This window comes from Staurois parvus, unplaced genomic scaffold (genome assembly GCF_062004578.1).
Source record: "Staurois parvus isolate SC_StPar_1 unplaced genomic scaffold, SC_StPar_1.0 ptg001673l, whole genome shotgun sequence".
Classification (NCBI taxonomy): Eukaryota; Metazoa; Chordata; class Amphibia; order Anura; family Ranidae; genus Staurois; species Staurois parvus.
In genome coordinates this window covers 151,061-167,511 of record NW_028319469.1, presented here as the reverse complement: position 1 = coordinate 167,511, position 16,451 = coordinate 151,061, and the positions used below count along the sequence as shown (strand labels likewise).

General features: G+C 51.4%; 1 protein-coding gene across 10 annotated transcripts in view; it reads right to left on the bottom strand.

Moving 5' to 3' along the window:
• DOCK3 (dedicator of cytokinesis 3) overlaps window positions 1-16,451 on the bottom strand; it is a 230,956-nt gene that overhangs the window by 80,618 nt on the left and 133,887 nt on the right. For 7 of the 10 annotated variants that reach the window (XM_089663364.1, XM_089663365.1, XM_089663361.1 and 4 more), the window contains 9 exons: window positions 15,803-15,951; window positions 13,729-13,813; window positions 11,553-11,642; window positions 7,610-7,761; window positions 7,415-7,496; window positions 5,334-5,394; window positions 5,045-5,192; window positions 3,337-3,425; window positions 1,438-1,563 (listed from right to left, as the gene is read on the bottom strand). In XM_089663364.1, the coding sequence (XP_089519490.1) occupies window positions 1,438-1,563; window positions 3,337-3,425; window positions 5,045-5,192; window positions 5,334-5,394; window positions 7,415-7,496; window positions 7,610-7,761; window positions 11,553-11,642; window positions 13,729-13,813; window positions 15,803-15,951 (982 nt within the window). The remainder of the gene's footprint in view (window positions 1-1,437; window positions 1,564-3,336; window positions 3,426-5,044; window positions 5,193-5,333; window positions 5,395-7,414; window positions 7,497-7,609; window positions 7,762-11,552; window positions 11,643-13,728; window positions 13,814-15,802; window positions 15,952-16,451) is intronic. The other 3 variants (XM_089663366.1, XM_089663368.1, XM_089663370.1) reach the window with 1 other exon arrangement.

Below are 16,451 nucleotides of genomic sequence, written 5' to 3'. Positions count from 1 at the left end.
CAGATCTTCAACATACCTTGTACGTCCAGGTCTTCAACATGCCTTGTACATCCAGATCTTCAACATGCCTTGTACGTCCAGGTCTGCAACATGCCTTGTACGTCCAGATCTTCAACATGCCTTGTACGTCCAGGTCTTCAACATGCCTTGTACATCCAGATCTTCAACATGCCTTGTACGTCCAGGTCTGCAACATGCCTTGTACGTCCAGGTCTGCAACATGCCTTGTACGTCCAGGTCTGCAACATGCCTTGTACGTCCAGGTCTGCAACATGCCTTGTACGTCCAGGTCTTCAACATATCTTGTACGTCCAGGTATGCAACATGCCTTGTACGTCCAGGTCTTCAACATATCTTGTACGTCCAGGTCTTCAACATATCTTGTACGTCCAGGTCTTCAACATGCCTTGTACGTCCAGGTCTTCAACATATCTTGTACGTCCAGGTCTTCAACATACCTTGTACGTCCAGGTCTTCAACATACCTTGTATGTCCAGGTCTGCAACATGCCTTGTATGTCCAGGTCTTCAACATGCCTTGTACATCCAGATCTTCAACATACATTGTACATCCAGGTCTTCAGCATACCTTGTACGTCCAGGTCCTCAGCATACCTTGTACGTCCAGGTCTTCAACATACCTTGTACGTCCAGGTCCTCAGCATACCTTGTACGTCCAGGTCTTCAACATACCTTGTATGTCCAGGTCTTCAACATACCTTGTACGTCCAGGTCTTCAACATACATTGTACGTCCAGGTCTTTTGCCCTGCTTGTGGCCACACTGTGACATTCAAGTCCTGCTTTGTGCTGCTGGACCTGGCTAGACAGTGGCTCCTATATATAAGGGTCAAGGACTGGCCTGAACAGTGGTAAGTTCTCATATATGTGCCCAAAGTTCATGGTCTCTTTTGCTAGACTTTGGACACACCTTGTACATCTAGGTCTTCATCCTTCCTTGCAGCCACACTTTGACTAAGGACCAGCAGCACAAAGCAAGACTTGAATGTCTAAGTTTGGCCACAAGGAGGGATGAAGATATAAGGGTCAAGGAATGGCCTAAATAGTAGCGGGTCCCCAGTTGGGTGATTCTAGTAGCTGCCTAGGGTGACTTCTTAAGTGTTTAATGTTTTTCCATTAGAGGGGGCGGGAAAGGTGGCATCGCTATGGGGGTGCAGACCGCACCCAGGTGACACCAGCCAGAGGGGTGACACCATCTAGTAGTATGCAATATCCGACCGTGATGGTTTCACCCCCATCCTGTGTACCTATTAATATTTATCTATATATAAAACAATTCTGTGCAGTGTTTTATGTGAAAAAAAGTATTGGTGGTGGTGGTGGTGGTGGGTGACACCATGTTATACTGCACCAGGTGACACCAATCATAGTGGTGCCACTGGGCAGGAAGGTAAATACTCAGTTTTATGGACCCCTACCTGGCATGATGACATCAGGAAAGCCCAGCTTGCGAGTGACGGCTGCACCTCTGTTAAACAGAATTTGGTTTTCTCTTCTGATTTGCTCCATGTCACCCCGCAGAAGTTGTAGAGACACGATGAGTCCTGTGGGGGGGGGGGATAATCCTGATCAGAGAGACCGTGACAACACATACACACATTGTCTTTCTCTCCCTCTCTCTCTCTCTCTCTCTCTCTGTCTCTCTCTATTCCCCCCATTCCTCCTAGAAAATAACCAACCCCCTCCTTTCCCAAAATCCTCATTACGCTTCCTAGAAATAGTGGAGAAGAAAGAGCCAGGAGGAGGTGAGCTGTGTTGTGTTCTCTGGGCTCTCCTTCCTGTCACCCATGCAGCACATGAGACAGGATCACTGATAGATAGTATGGGACTGTACACACACACCTCCTCCAAGGGCTGCTCATCTCTGGGCAGCAGGAAATGTGGGCAGGGGGTGGTAATCATACTGTGTGTGCAGTCCCATATGATCTATTAGTGATCCTGTCTCATGTGCTGCATGGACGACAGGAGGGAGAGCCCAGAGAACACAACACAGCTCACCTCCTCCCGCCTCTTTCCTCTCCACTTTTTCTAGTAAGTGTAATGTGGATTTTGGGAAGGGTGGAGGGGGTTGTTGGTGGTGTTATTTTCTAGGAGGAATGGGGGGAATAGAGAGAGAGAGAGAGAGAGAGAGATAGAGGGGGAAAAGAGGGGGGGAGGGAGGGAGGGTGGAGAGAGGGGGAGAGGGAAAAGAGAGAGAGAGGAGGAGAGAGAGATATGGAGAGAGGGGGGAGAGAGAGGGAGGGAGGGAGAGAGAGGGAGAGAGGGGGGGGAGAGAGGGGAGAGAAAGGGTGAGAGAGGGGGGAGGGAGAGGGAGGGGGGGGGGAAGAGGGAGGGAGGGGGGGGGAGAGAGGGAGAAAGAGGGGGAGGGAGAGGGGGAATGAGATATAGAGGGAGAGCAAATGAAAGAGAGAGAGGGGGGGAGAGAGGGGAGAGAAAGGCAGAGAGAGGGGGAAGAGGGAGGGAGAGAGAGGGGGAGAGAGAGGGGGAGGGAGAGAGAGAGGGGAGAGAGGGGGGAGAAAGGGGGGGGGAGAGTGAGACAGAGGGAGGGAGAGAAAGAGAGGGAGGGAGAGAGGGAATGAGATAGAGAGGGGGAGTGAATGAAAGAGAGAGGGAGGGAGATGGGGGACAGAGAGGGAGGGAGGGGGGAGAGAGAGGGGGGTGGAATGAGAGAGAGAGAGAGTGGGGGGGGGGAATAAGAGAGGGGGGAGAAAGGGCATGAGAGAGAGAGGGGGGGAGAGGCGGAATGAGAGAGAGAGAGGGGGGAAGAGAGAGGGACCGAGAGAGAGAGAGGGGGGAGAGGGGGTGAAAGAGAAGGAGGGAGGGGTTGAGAGAGAAGGAGGGGGGGGAGAGAAGGAGGGTAGAGAGAAGGGGGAGAGGGGGGAGGAGAGAGGGGGGGAAAGAGAGGGATAGAGAGAGGGAGGGGGGGAGAGAGTGATAGAGAGAGGGGGGGAGAGAGAGGGGGAGGGGGGAGAGAGAGAGGGGGGGTATATCTTATGTACATACACACACTTACTGAACTCTCTTGTTGTCTCATTGGGGGGAGGGGGTGGGGCACTATTGTTGTGTTGCCCAGGGCAGCAGAGAACCTAAATACATCACTGGGTGGACTGTGATGTTGAGAGAGGAACCCCAATCCTGAGTTGCCCTATCTAGGGCCAGGTGGAGGAGAAGAGGCGGCCACCTTGAGCCAATCAGCAGGTGGGGGGGGGGGGGGGGGGGGGGGAGTCAAAACAGCAGAATGGGATTAGGGCGCACTTTCGCCTTGGATGCCTTGCCCCCCCCCTGGTCCTACGTTTGGGTGGAAGGATTTGGCTCACCATAGTTGGAGCTCGGCGTGGAGTACTTGGTGCTGGTTTTGCGGATGATATTCTCGTGGACCTGGAACCATTCATTCTCATTGTTACACCTGAAACAAAACAGAAACAATACAGATCCTCGTCTCTGTCATACGGGCCGCAGGATGTCATTAGATCTACAGCACTGACCCCCCCCCCTCCCCCCCCCCCGGGGGACATGACCCAAATTACTTCATTGCATTATTATATTCCTTGTCTGTATGTCATCGCCATGTTTCTGTTCTCCGTGAGATAAAATGCAAATGGATTTTGCTAAAGCAGCAACAAAAAAAAAAAAAAACCAAAAAAATCTATGGCCTAACCCCTCCCCCGCCTCCATCTTCCTGATCAGGCCATTTTTTTTTGCAATACGGCGCTGCGTTACTTTAACTGGCAATTGCGCGGTCATGCAACGCTGCAACCAAATGAAATTTATGTCTGTTTTCCCCACAAATAGAGCTTCCTTTCGGTGGTATTTGATCGCCTGTGTGTTTTTTTTTTTTGCGCTATAAACAAAAAAAGACGACAATTTTCAGAAAAAAAACTATATTTTTTACTTTTTCTTATGAAACATGTCCGGTAAAAAAAAAATCTAAATTTTCATCTTAACTTTCGGCCAAATATATTCCATGTCTTCGCTAAAAGAAAAATCCTGATACGCGGAAATGAATTGGTTTACGTGAAAGTTACAGCGTCTACAAATGGCGAGATAGATACTGCGATTTTTTTTACATTTTTTTTTTACTAGTAATGGTGGTTTTGCACGGACAAGTGATTGATCAGTTTTGCACAGACAAGTGATTGATCAGTGTTGTACGGACAAGTGATTGATCAGTGTTGCATGGACAAGTGATCGATCAGTTTTCCATGGACAAGTGATTGATCAATTTTGTATGGACAAATATTTGATCAGTTTTGCACAGACAAGCATTTGATCAGTTTTGCAAAGACAAGTGATTGATCAGTTTTGCACAGACAAGTGATTGATCAGTGTTGCACAGACAAGTGATTGATCAGTGTTGCACAGACAAGTGATTGATCATTTTCCACTGACAAGTGATTGATCAGTTTTGCACAGACAAGTGATTGATCAGTTTTGCACAGACAAGTGATTGATCAGTTTTGCACAGACAAGTGATTGATCAGTGTTGCACAGACAAGTGATTGATCAGTTTTGCACAGACAAGTGATTGATCAGTTTTGCATGGACAAATATTTGAGAGGTTTGGCAATTGACAAGTGATTGATCAGTGTTGCATAGACAAATAATTGATCGGTTTGGCATGAACAAATATTTGATATGTTTTGAACACACAGTGATTGATCAGTTTTGCACAGACAAGCGTTTGATCAGTTTTCAATGGACAAATATTTTATAAGTTTTGCACAGACAAGTGATTGATCAGTTTTGCATTGAAAAAATAATTGATCATTTTGTCACAGACAAGTAATTGATCAGATTTGCATGGACAAGCCTTTGATCAGTTTTGCAAGGACAGGCGATTGATTGATTTTGCACAGACAAGTGATTGATCAGTTTTGCATGGAAAAAATAATTGATCAGTTTGTCACAGACAAGTAATTGATCAGATTTGCATGGTCAAGCGTTTGATCAGTTTTGCAAGGACAGGCGATTGATTTTGCACAGACATTGGAGGAACTCACATCTGATTTCCTGGCTTGTACTCACGTGTAAACCTTCAGGACAAAATCCTTCTCGTCTCGATGCTCGCACAGTGCCGGCAGCACCTCCCCGAGGCTCAGGACTGCGCAGCCATAGGGCCGCCGGTAATGGATGTGCGAGGGGCCTTTCCGGGAGTCGTTTAATAGCATACGGCCTGAAAGGAAGAGTGGAGAATGAACTGCAGATGTGAGCGATGGCTCCACACAAGGCTCAGTGTGACAGATCTCTGAGCCAATAACCAGGCAATGATATCACTGAAGACAGGACGGAAAATCGGCAAATGAGGGTCACCTACCTATCCTGATGACATGGACGACAAGGTGGAGGTCTCGCTTTACATCTCTGCTGCTGAGATCCTGCCGAAAAACACACCAGAGTCACTTATGGGTTATGTGAACTGGTGGACAGAAAACGGCAAATTCCTAATTCAAGAAGGACTGGAGGTCAAAATACTGGAGGTATCTGGATCAGTCCTGGAATCATTTGGAAACGCGGCAATGTACAGCAAGAGATTGTTGATCCAGGGAGTATCCGACTGCCATTGGGTGCCAGGAAGGAATATTTGGAGGAAGGCTTATTTTGGATTCCTCTGTATCAAATGCAAGTCTGAGGTTTTTTCCTTTTTTTGCCTTTGGTTTGAAAAAGATGGACATGTCTTTTTTTTACATAGGTATGTAGCTATATATGACTACGGTCGGACTCGTCAGTATGTCAGAACTCGGTAGGAGGGGCCGAAGTATAAAGGTGTTAATAAGCAGCCTAGTGCCCTTTAATGATGTAGATTTAAAGATGAATAAAATCCATTCAATATTTGGTCCTTCAGTGAGGCTCATAGACATTGTTCCAGTAACGATGTGTTCCCTGATTCCAGTACCGATCTGTGTTCCCCATGATTCCAGTAACGATGTGTTCCCTGATTCCAGTACCGATCTGTGTTCCCCATGATTCCAGTACCGATCTGTGTTCCCCGATTCCAGTACCGATCTGTGTTCCCCAATTCCAGTACCGATCTGTGTTCCCCGATTCCAGTACCGATCTGTGTTCCCCCTGATTCCAGTAACTTTCTGTGTTCCCCGATTCCAGTACCGATCTGTGTTCCCCGATTCCAGTACCGATCTGTGTTCCCCCTGATTCCAGTACCGATCTGTGTTCCCCCTGATTCCAGTACCGATCTGTGTTCCCCCTGATTCCAGTACCTTTCTGTGTTCCCCCTGATTCCAGTACCGATCTGTGTTCCCCATGATTCCAGTACCGATCTGTGTTCCCCGATTCCAGTACTGATCTGTGTTCCCCGATTCCAGTACCGATCTGTGTTCCCCCTGATTCCAGTACCTTTCTGTGTTCCCCCTGATTCCAGTACCGATCTGTGTTCCCCGATTCCAGTACCGATCTGTGTTCCCCGATTCCAGTACCGATCTGTGTTCCCCGATTCCAGTACCGATCTGTGTTCCCCATGATTCCAGTACCGATCTGTGTTCCCCATGATTCCAATACCGATCTGTGTTCCCCGATTCCAGTACCGATCTGTGTTCCCCCTGATTCCAGTACCTTTCTGTGTTCCCCCTGATTCCAGTACCGATCTGTGTTCCCCATGATTCCAGTACCGATCTGTGTTCCCCGATTCCAGTACCGATCTGTGTTCCCCCTGATTCCAGTACCTTTCTGTGTTCCCCCTGATTCCAGTACCGATCTGTGTTCCTCATGATTCCAGTACCGATCTGTGTTCCCCGATTCCAGTACTGATCTGTGTTCCCCATGATTCCAGTACCGATCTGTGTTCTCCATGATTCCAGTACCGATCTGTGTTCCCCATGATTCCACTACCAGTCCATGTTTCCCATGATTCCAGTACCGATTCACGATCCCCAGAATTCAAGTACTGGGCCATAATCCCCATGATTCCAGTACCAGTCCATCTTCCCAATTATTCCAGTACTAGTCTATGTTCCCCAATATTACAGTGCTGGTCCATGATCCTAATGATTCCAGTACTGGGCAATATTCCCACATGATTCCACTACCAATCCATATTAGCCATGATTCCAGTACCACTCAATGTTCCACATGATTCCAGTACTGGGCCATGATCCCCATGATTCTAGCACTGGGCCATGACCCCCATGATTCCACCACTGGGCCATGATCCCCATGATTCCAGTATTCCATCATGAATTGGGAGGGGGGCGTAGTTTGGCATCTTTTGCCCTGGGCGCTGGATGACCCTGTCCCGGCATTGCTCAGAAGGATGTCAAATTGCAGCCTCACAATGATGTGCTCTCCTATCTAATGTTCCTTATTTTACATTTCTGCCCTTTTACATTTTTTCTGGGTCTACTTTGGTCTAATTCTTTCATTTAATTCCCAGGAGAGACGTACCGTGAACAGTGCAGAGAGTCGCTCCGGCTTATCGGGGTTCCTCGGGCCGCCGTTCTTGTTCAGTCTCACCATAAACCTCTCACTGGGGAGGAGAACAGAGAGAACTTTCAGTGCCACGGCGGAGCTCAGGTGACAACGCTGGAGGATGACATAAATGACCTGCGGGGAGGAGGGTGGCGGCGGAGCGTACTTCACCTGATCTGGCGGGCTTCTCTCATGTCGTACAGCGAGAAGAAAAGGTCCACATCCTCCCCGATGTTGCTGTGCGTGAAGCTCTTCAGGTTGAGTAGCAGGTGGTGAGGCACCGGGGCGCGAGGCTCCTTGTGACGCTGCCGCAGGGTGTCCGCCTGTGACGGGAAAGCAGGTCAGCCATCTCCAACCTGTCCCCAGAATTTCCCTGCACCCCCCAGTACTCTAGAGCTGCACCCCCTGTGTTCATTCCACCATATCATTGTCTACAATGACACCTTGCCATGTACCCTCTGTATATAAAGAGCACCTGTCCTCCCACAGCTGAACCATGCCATTGTACCCTCTGTATATAAAGAGCACCTGTCGTCCCCCTGTACTGAGCCCTCCTGCCTCCTCCCTGTACTGTGCCATCCTAACCCCCCCTGTACTGTGCCCTCCTGACTCCCCTTGTACCGAGCCCTCCTGACTCCCCCTGTACTGTGCCCTCCTGACTCCCCCCTGTACTGTGCCCTCCTGACTCCCCCTGTACTGTGCCCTCCTGACTCCCCCTGTACTGTGCCCTCCTGACTCCCCTTGTACCGAGCCCTCCTGACTACCCCCTGTACTGTGCCCTCCTGACTCCCCCTGTACTGTGCCCTCCTGACTGCCCCCTGTACTGTGCCCTCCTGACTACCCCTGTACTGTACCCTCCTGACTCCCCCCTGTACTGTGCCCTCCTGACTCCCCCTGTACTATGTCCTCCTGACTCCCCCTGTACTGTGCCCTCCTGACCCCCCCTGTACTGTGCCCTCCTGACTCCCCCCGTACTGTGCCCTCCTGACTCCCCCCGTACTGTGCCCTCCTGACTCCCCCCTGTACTGTGCCCTCCTGACTCCCCCTGTACTGTGCCCTCCTGACTCCCCCCGTACTGTGCCCTCCTGACTCCCCCCCGTACTGTGCCCTCCTGACTCCCCCCGTACTATGTCCTCCTGACTCCCCCCGTACTGTGCCCTCCTGACCCCCCCCGTACTGTGCCCTCCTGACCCCCCCCGTACTGTGCCCTCCTGACTCCCCCCGTACTGTGCCCTCCTGACTCCCCCCGTACTGTGCCCTCCTGACTCCCCCCTGTACTGTGCCCTCCTGACTCCCCCTGTACTGTGCCCTCCTGACTCCCCCCGTACTGTGCCCTCCTGACTCCCCCCGTACTGTGCCCTCCTGACTCCCCCCGTACTGTGCCCTCCTGACTCCCCCCGTACTGTGCCCTCCTGACTCCCTCCGTACTGTGCCCTCCTGACTCCCCCCGTACTGTCCCCTCCTGACTCCCCCCGTACTGTCCCCTCCTGACTCCCCCCTGTACTGTGCCCTCCTGACTCCCCCCGTACTGTGCCCTCCTGACTCCCCCCTGTACTGTGCCCTCCTGACTCCTCCTGTACTGTGCCCTCCTGACTCCCCCCTGTACTGTGCCCTCCTGACTCCCCCCTGTACTGTGCCCTCCTGACTTCCCCTGTACTGTGCCCTCCTGACTCCCCCTGTACTGTGCCCTCCTGACTCTCCCTGTATTGTGCCCTCCTGACTCTCCCTGTACTGTGCCCTCCTGACTCCCCCCTGTACTGTGCCCTCCTGACTCCCCCCGTACTGTGCCCTCCTGACTCCCCCCGTACTGTGCCCTCCTGACTCCCCCCGTACTGTGCCCTCCTGACTCTCCCCGTACTGTGCCCTCCTGACTCTCCCCGTACTGTGCCCTCCTGACTCTCCCCGTACTGTGCCCTCCCTGACCCCCCCTGTACTGTGCCCTCCTGACTCCCCTGTACTGTGCCCTCCTGACTCCTCCTGTACTGTGCCCTCCTGACTACCCCTGTACTGTGCCCTCCTGACCCCCCCTGTACTGTGCCCTCCTGACTCCCCCTGTACTGTGCCCTCCTGACTCCCCCTGTACTGGGCCCTCCTGACTCCTCCTGTACTGTGCCCTCCTGACCCCCCCTGTACTGTGCCCTCCTGACTCCTCCTGTACTGGGCCCTCCTGACTCCCCCTGTACTGGGCCCTCCTGACTCCTCCTGTACTGTGCCCTCCTGACCCCCCCTGTACTGTGCCCTCCTGACTCCCCCCTGTACTGTGCCCTCCTGACTCTCCCTGTACTGTGCCCTCCTGACTCTCCCTGTACTGGGCCCTCCTGACTCCTCCTGTACTGTGCCCTCCTGACTCCTCCTGTACTGTGCCCTCCTGACTCCTCCTGTACTGTGCCCTCCTGACTCCTCCTGTACTGTGCCCTCCTGACTCCTCCTGTACTGTGCCCTCCTGACTCCCCCTGTACTGGGCCCTCCTGACTCCCCCTGTACTGTGCCCTCCTGACTCCCCCTGTACTGTGCCCTCCTGACTCCCCCTGTACTGGGCCCTCCTGACTCCCCCTGTACTGGGCCCTCCTGACTCCTCCTGTACTGTGCCCTCCTGACCCCCCCTGTACTGGGTCCTCCTGACTCCTCCTGTACTGGGCCCTCCTGACTCCCCCTGTACTGGGCCCTCCTGACTCCTCCTGTACTGTGCCCTCCTGACCCCCCCTGTACTGTGCCCTCCTGACTCCCCCCTGTACTGTGCCCTCCTGACTCCCCCTGTACTGTGCCCTCCTGACTCTCCCTGTACTGGGCCCTCCTGACTCTCCCTGTACTGGGCCCTCCTGACTCCTCCTGTACTGGGCCCTCCTGACTCCTCCTGTACTGTGCCCTCCTGACTCCTCCTGTACTGTGCCCTCCTGACTCCCCCTGTACTGGGCCCTCCTGACTCCCCCTGTACTGTGCCCTCCTGACTCCTCCTGTACTGTGCCCTCCTGACTCCCCCTGTACTGGGCCCTCCTGACTCCCCCTGTACTGTGCCCTCCTGACTCCCCCTGTACTGTGCCCTCCTGACTCCCCCTGTACTAAGACCTCCTGACCCCCCCTGTACTGTGCCCTCCTGACCCCCCCTGTACTGTGCCCTTTGTGATGATTAGTCTTTGATTTATAGCATGATTTCTTATTGTTTAAAATTGATTTTCTGAAAAGTACTAAGTATATGTTTTTATTTTATTAACTATTTATACTTCCTGTTCTGGTGACAACTCTGACATACTGGATTACTTCCTGATCTGGTGACAACTCTGACATACTGGATTACTTCCTTATCTGGTGACAACTCTGACATACTGGATTACTTCCTGATCTGGTGACAACCCTGACATACTGGATTACTTCCTGTTGTGGTGACAACTCTGACATACTGGATTACTTCCTGTTGTGGTGACAACTCTGACATACTGGATTACTTCCTGTTGTGGTGACAACTCTGACATACTGGATTACTTCCTGTTCTGGTGAGAACTCTGACATACTGGATTACTTCCTGTTGTGACCACGAAAAATAGAGAAAGTGAATCCTCCCAGCGTGGACATCAACATGTTTTTTTTTTTTTTAAACACAGGAAATGGGAAGAGTTATGCAAATATTATTATGCCTTGATGGGCGGGTCTCAGTCTGGAGGAGTGGGCGGTCCTAGGCAGGCTGTATTTGCATAGGTAACGCCCACATGTGATGTAGAGCCTCCACGACTGAAAGAAATGAAGCCAATGCATGAAAGGGGTGGGGCCAGGGATGGTCAGGCTGGGGAGGAAAGGTCAGTGGGTTTCTGTGCGGTGGCACGGTCTGCACGCGGCGGGAGCTCAGAGATCCAACACCGAACCCATCAGAGGAACAGGAATGATAAGCACCAGGGGCGGACTGACTATTTGGAAACTCGGGCACTGCCTGAGGGCCCGGGGTCAGTAGGGGGCCCCATGAGATGCCCCTGGTACCTTTTTCATAGGTTTTTTTGAGTTTGGGCAAGGACACAGGGGCCCCATGATCCCCTATTGCCCGGGGGCCCCATGAGTTGTTAGTCCGCCCCTGATAAGCACTTCCCGGCTCCCTTGCTTGCCCTGCCAGGATTTAATTGCTGACCTCCTTCCCGGCTCCTCTTCGCTCTCCGGCACTCGCCGCCCCTCTCACCTGATTGGTGCTCTGCTGCACGCTGTGCCGGCTTGACAGATGCTGCGGAGAAAATGGCACGGTGTCAGTGCGATGAGGTTCCGGCGCAGAGAAACAGATAAAAATACACACGAGGCATTGTGATAGCGAGGCGCGTACTCCCCCCCCACTCCCCTCCCCCACTATGTTATAGGATGATGGGGGCAAAACTAGACATGTGCAGAATGAAAAAATGTGTTTCACTTCGGATCGACTCCTTAAGTTGCTAATTTCATTTTGTTCCGTTACAATGTTGCAATACGTGTTCAAACTAGTCAAATGTATCAAAGTGATCCCTCTCTGGCCAACCGCATCAAAGTGATCCCTCTCTAGCCAACCGCACCAAAGTGATCCTTCTCTGGCCAACCGCATTAAAGTGATCCTTCTATGACCAACCGCATCAAAGTGATCCCTCTCTAGCCAACCGCATCAAAGTGATCCCTCTCTAGCCAACTGCATCAAAGTGATCCCTCTCTGACCAACTATCTCAAAGTGATCACTCTCTGACCAACCGCATCAAAGTGATCCCTCTCTGGCCAACAGCATCAAAGTGATCCTTCTCTGGCCAACAGCATCAAAGTGATTCCTCTCTGGCCAACTGCATCAAGGTGATCCTTCTCTGGCCAACAGCATCAAAGTGATCCCTCTCTGGCCAACCGCATTAAAGTGATCCTTCTCTGACCAACCGCATCAAAGTGATCCCTCTCTAACCAACTGCATCAAAGTGATCCTTCTCTGGCCAACCGCATCAAAGTGATCCCTCTCTGGCCAACAGCATCAAAGTGATCCTTCTCTGGCCAACCGCATCAAAGTGATCCCTCTCTGGCCAACTGCATCAAAGTGATCCTTCTCTGGCCAACCGCATCAAAGTGATCCTTCTCTGGCCAACCGCATCAAAGTGATCCCTCTCTGGCCAACCGCATCAAAGTGATCCCTCTCTGGCCAACCGCATCAAAGTGATCCTTCTCTGGCCAACTGCATCAAAGTGATTCCTCTCTGGCCAACTATCTCAAAGTGATCACTCTCTGGCCAACTGCGTCAAAATGATCCTTCTCTGGCCAACCGAATCAAAGTGATTCCTCTCTGGCCAACTATCTCAAAGTGATCACTCTCTGGCCAACTGCGTCAAAATGATCATTCTCTGGCCAACCGCATCAAAGTGATTCCTCTCTGGCCAACTATCTCAAAGTGATCAGTCTCTGGCCAACTGCGTCAAAATGATCCTTCTCTGGCCAACCGCATCAAAGTGATTCCTCTCTGGCCAACTATCTCAAAGTGATCCCTCTCTGGCCAACCGCATCAAAGTGATCTTTCTCTTACCAACTGCATCAAAATGATCCCTCTCCAGCCAACTGCGTCAAAGTGATCCTTCTCTGGCCAACTGCATCAAAGTGATCCTTCTCTGGCCAACTGTGTCAAAGTGATCCCTCTCCGGCCAACTGCGTCAAAGTGATCCTTCTCTGGCCAACAGCATCAAAGTGATCCCTCTCTGGCCAACTGCATCAACGTGATCCCTCTCTGGCCAACTGCATCAACGTGATCCCTCTCTGGCCAACTGCATCAACGTGATCCCTCTCTGGCCAACTGCATCAAAGTGATCCCTCTCTGGCCAACTGTCTCAAAGTGATCCCTCTCTGGCCAACTGTCTCAAAGTGATCCCTCTCTGGCCAACTGCATCAAAGTGATCCCTCTTTGGCCAACTGCATCAAAGTGATCCCTCTCTGGCCAACTGTCTCAAAGTGATCCCTCTTTGGCCAACTGCATCAAAGTGATCCCTCTCTGGCCAACTGTCTCAAAGTGATCTGGCCAGCTTCTTCAAAGAGATCCCTTTCCAGCTAAGTGCATCTAAATAATCATTCTCCAGCCAACTGTGTCAAAGCGATCCCTCTATGGCCAGTTTCTATTCTACGGTGCGAATACCGAACACCTCCAGTACTTGCTTCCATGCGCTTTAGCAGACATCTAGCGCCAGCACGGGGCAGGCAGACACAGCTTAGATCTGGTCACTGAAGCAGCTAACATACCCGATGGTGTCATACAGTAGATATGAGAACATTGTCTGAACGTTGAGCACAAGCCTCTCTGCAGTTCTAATCCTGGTACTACTCACCATCTTGTATAAGTCAGAGACGCTGATCTGTTCAGAATCCACCACTTCAAACTCTTTACGGGGGACTAAGTCCAGACCGAGGTGCCTGGGGGAGACACGGAGAAGGCAATGAGAATATCACAGGACCCGTCCAAAGTTGGCCTGAAAAGTAAACCTTCCTATAGTAACTTTTTTTCTTCTCTGTCTTTTCAGGTAAATATTGGATTCCAAGCAGAGGCAATGAGCTGTCACTGAGTTCTTGATGAAGGAGAGGTGCTGACTGGCTGAAATCCACAGAAGGCTATAGGATGTTGATGGAGGTGACACCATTCACAAGAGTCACCAATGACAAGACATTGCTCATCAATGGTGTCATGTCTGTAAACATTCTGTAGGCTTCTGTGGATGTCAGACAGCCGGCACCCCTCCTTCATCCAGAACTCAATGACAGCACATTGCCTCTGCTTGGAATCCAATATTTATGTGTTATGATAAAGAAAGAGAAGAGTTACTATAGAGAAGAGGTCTCCAAACTGCAGCCTGGGGGCTGGATGTGGCCCTTTGCCTTCCTTTATCCGGCTCTTGGGGCATTATCCCTTCCACAGACACAAATGATGGGGCACTATTTCTCCCATGGACATCAACAATGGGGCATGATTCCCCCTACTGACACCAACTATCAGGCACTATTCCTCCCACTGACACCAACTATCAGGCACTATTCCTCCCACTGACACCAACTATCAGGCACTATTTCTCCCACTGACACCAATGATAGGGCACTATTCCTCCCACTGACACCAATGATGGGGCGCTATTCCTCCCACTGACACCAATGATGGAGCACTATTCCTCCCACTGACACCAATGATAGGGCACTATTCCCCCCACTGACACCAATGATGGGGCACTATTCCCCCCACTGACACCAATGATGGGGCACTATTCCCCCCACTGATAACAATGATGGGGCACTATTCCTCCCACTGACACCAATGATGGGCACTATTCCTCCCACTGACACCAATGATGGGGCACTATTCCTCCACTGACACCAATGATGGGGCACTATTCCTCCCACTGACACCAATGATGGGGCATTATTCCCCCCACTGACACCAATGATGGGGCACTATTCCTCCCACTGACACCAATGATGGGGCACTATTCCTGCCACTGACATGATGGGGCACTATTCCTCCCACTGACACCAATGATGGGACACTATTCCTCCCACTGACACCAATGATGGGACACTATTCCTCCCACTGACACCAATGATGGGACACTATTCCTCCCACTGATACCAATGATGGGGCACTATTCCTCCCACTGACACCAATGATGGGGCACTATTCCTCCCACTGATACCAATGATGGGGCATTATTCCCCCCACTGACACCAATGATGGGGCACTATTCCTCCCACTGACACCAATGATGGGGCACTATTCCTGCCACTGACATGATGGGGCACTATTCCTCCCACTGACACCAATGATGGGACACTATTCCTCCCACTGACACCAATGATGGGGCACTATTCCTCTTACTAAAAGCAAAGATGGGGCACTGTCTGCTCTTGCTGTGGGCATTTTCTACTGTCTGAAGTCAGGCCCCCCCATAAAGCCGGAAGGACAGTAAACTGGCCCTTTGTTTGGAGACCCCTAATATGGGGGACTTGTATAGCGCGCTTTACATATATATTGTACATTCACATCAGTCCCCGCCCCCGAGGGGCGTACAATCTAAGGTCCCTAACTCACATTCATACATACACATACTAGGGCCAATTTAGACAGGAGCCAATTCACCTCCCAGCATGTCTTTGGAGTGTTGGAGGAAAGTCACGCAGGCACAGGGAGAACATGCAAACTCCAGGCAGGTGATGCCGTGGCTGGGATTCGAACCAACAACCTGAGTACTGTCAGGCGGAAGTGCTAACCACTTAGCGATTGTGATGCCCGCGGTGCAACCAATGTAGGTTAATGAAAAAAAAAAAAGTCACGCCCACTTCAGCATTACTTCGGGCGGAGCCATCATAGCGACAAAGGACAAGGGGATCCACCCACCAATACCTGAGCGACATACTCACTCATTGCCCCAGTCCAGTCGGACGGTCAGGTGTCGCTTGACCTCTCGTACTTGGTCCTGAGTCAGGTGACCTGACAGCAGCTGCCTGCGCAGGTCAATCACCTCGTTCATGACATGTCGCAGCTTGTAGAAGAGGTCCACCTTGTGTTTCTGGGGTCAGAAGAGAGAGGAGAGCAAAGTTTGGGGGCGTTGTCCGGGATCAACGTGGGGATGAACATGGGATGAACATGGAGATGAACATGGAGGTGAACATGGGGATGAAGATGGAGATGAACATGGAGGTGAACATGGGGATGAACATGGAGGTGAACATGGAGGTGAACATGGGGATGAACATGGAGATGAACATGGGGATGAACATGGGGATGAACATGGAGATGAACATGGAGATGAACATGGAGATGAACATGGGGATGAACAAGGGGATGAACATGGAGATGAACATGGGGATGAACATGGGGATGAAGATGGAGATGAACATGGGGATGAAGATGGAGATGAACATGAGGATGAACATGGAGATGAACATGGGGATGAACATGGAGATGAACAAGGGGGTGAACATGGGGATGAACATGGGGATGAACATGGAGATGAACATGGAGATGAACACAGGGATGAACACGGAGATGAACATGGGGATGAACATG